Genomic DNA, 2,500 nt, shown 5'->3' with positions numbered 1-2,500 from the left:
TTTCCCAGTGGAAGTGCAATGCTGTTGCTGAGACTGAGGGGCTGTGAGCCTGATCGATCTCGTATAAGGCTGCATGCTCTTAACAGCCCCACATTGAGTGGAATGCGCCTGGTGGAGAAATCATCTGTCTATCGGCATCAGTGGCCTCGGCTGCTTTTAGAGACTCTTCTTGGCCCGTGTTAGCAGAAGAAGCGAGCCTCAGTCTCTGCCTCTCTGCCTCTCAGCCTCTCTGCCTCTCAGCCTCCGTCTTCTCCCCAGTGGTGGTGTAGCGCCCTGGCTGAGACTGAAGGGGCTGTGAGTCGGAACAGTCCCGGTCTGTTTCCGGCCAGCCGCATGCAATTCCTGTTAGTGCTGCATGGATGAGCCACGTCCCCTTTCGCTGCTCACACACACCACCAGCCTCGGAGAGCAGACACATACATGTGTGCACACACACACACACACACACACACACACACACACACACACACACACACACATACACACACACACACACACACAAGCTCACATTTGCAGTGACACACACACACACACACACATACACGTGCATTCACATTCAGTTGTTAATGCGTACAGAGATGGACAGAAACACACACACACACACACACACACACACACACACACACACACTCACACACACATTTGTATTCACACACACTGCAGTAGCACATGACAGAAATGCTAAAGATGTGCTATGACATGGCAACTCTCAATGTTCATAGATATTGCATGCATGCGCCTTGTAGGGCACACCCACACATTCTGCAGTGCACACACACACACACACACACACACACACGCACACACAAGCACAAAAAAAACACTGACACATATTCTGTACTAAACACACTCATGCACACACACACACACACACACACATACACACACACACACACACACACACACACACTCCGCACTGTGCACATGCACACATGGTGCAGCTGCGCCTCACACACGGACATGAAACAGCCTACATACTGTTTCAACATCAGGCGTTGTGCCTTCAACAGATTTAACCAGATTACTCTCAGCTGGGTTCAAATGTCATACAAACACAAACACCCCCCTCAGCAACCCCGCCGCCCCCCCTCAACACACACACAAACACACTTTACCTCTCCCCTACACACATATACACCCATGCACACGCACAGACACACACAAACACAATCACACACAGACTCACACACTCTCTCTCACAAGGACGCACACACACAGAGACAGAGATGAGGATGAAATGCTGGCTTCCAAGCTTGTCTGCCTCCCAGAGAACAATGCTTACTCAGAGTGACAAATTTTGCCGGCATTACTTATGCTTCAAACCCCCTCTGTCCCAGCCTCTTAGGGCTAAGCCAACAGAGCCAGCTGTTAGCACTGTTTTCAGTTCACTTCCCTGTTTAATGCACTGGAAGCTAAGCTAATGACCTCTCTCTTTCTGTGTCTCTTCTTTCTTTCTCTCTTTCTTTCTTGCTTGCTTTCTTTCTTTCTTTCTGTCTGTTTTTTTTTCCTATCTTTCTTTCTCTCCTCTGGTTACAGACAAGTCAGAGCCTTTGAAGAAGTCCAGTGACATGGACGACCTCTACACCTCCCTCCTGTCCAATCAGAGCTACTCCTTCCAGAAGGACCCCCCCTCCACCTACTTCTCTGGGAGCGCGGGTGGAAAGAGCACAGGGGGTGGGGGTAGTGGGGGTAGCGGCGGTGGAGGGGGCCTGATGGATGACCTGATGTCTGGGCTGGACTCGCACACCATGTTCAGCTCCGACTCGGGCATCGAGATGACCCCCGGCGACCCGAGCGACTTGACCTCCTCCCGCAAGCTGTCGGAGTCTGACCGCGGCGTTGGTGCCGGTGCTGGCGGCGTCACGTCCGATTACAGCTACATGGACATCAGTCGCCCGCAGCAGCAGCAGCAGCACAGTCCTCTGGATGATGACGACTGGGGGAGCATCAGCAGCAAGCCCGGCGACTTCCTCTCCGGCCTGGGAGATATGGGCGGGATGGGAGCCAGTAGCGCTGGAGGAAACGCTGGAGGCTACATGGAGAAGGGAGGCTCTGGGTCAGGGGTCGCCGGCGGAGCAGGGGCAGGGGCGGGTGTGGAGACCCTGGGCCCGGCCCTGGACGCCCAGTCCTTCCCGTACGTGGAGGAGCCGTCTGACGAGGAGCTGTCCGACTACCAGCCGTACCGCTCCCCGGGGGCTGGCAGCAGCGCCAGCCCGGTGAAGATCACCCTGACGGAGACGCCGCCGCGCTCCCCGTCACCTAACGCTCCCATGGCCGTGTCCGAAAGGGAGAGCATCCTGAGCCTGGGGCTGGAGGGCATGCCCACCGTCACCCTGTCCGAGCCAGAGGACGACAGCCCAGGCTCCTCCACACCACCCTTCCCAGGTATGCACACACAAATACACACACACACACATTGTGTGTTTGTATATGTTTGTGCATGTTTATATATGTTAATAAATCACACATGTGTACTGTGTGTGAATGTGTGTGTGTTTGT

General features: G+C 54.3%; 1 protein-coding gene across 3 annotated transcripts in view; it reads left to right on the top strand.

Moving 5' to 3' along the window:
• The window catches only part of rtn1b (reticulon 1b), a 47,416-nt gene that overhangs the window by 18,820 nt on the left and 26,096 nt on the right, over positions 1-2,500 (top strand). For all 3 annotated transcript variants that reach the window (XM_031581212.1, XM_031581213.2, XM_031581214.1), the window contains exon 2: positions 1,537-2,385. In XM_031581212.1, coding sequence (XP_031437072.1) covers positions 1,537-2,385 — 849 coding nt within the window. The remainder of the gene's footprint in view (positions 1-1,536; positions 2,386-2,500) is intronic.

The sequence above is a fragment of the Clupea harengus genome, chromosome 15, assembly GCF_900700415.2.
Source record: "Clupea harengus chromosome 15, Ch_v2.0.2, whole genome shotgun sequence".
Classification (NCBI taxonomy): domain Eukaryota; kingdom Metazoa; phylum Chordata; class Actinopteri; order Clupeiformes; family Clupeidae; genus Clupea; species Clupea harengus.
This window is presented reverse-complemented; position numbering and strand designations above follow the sequence as displayed.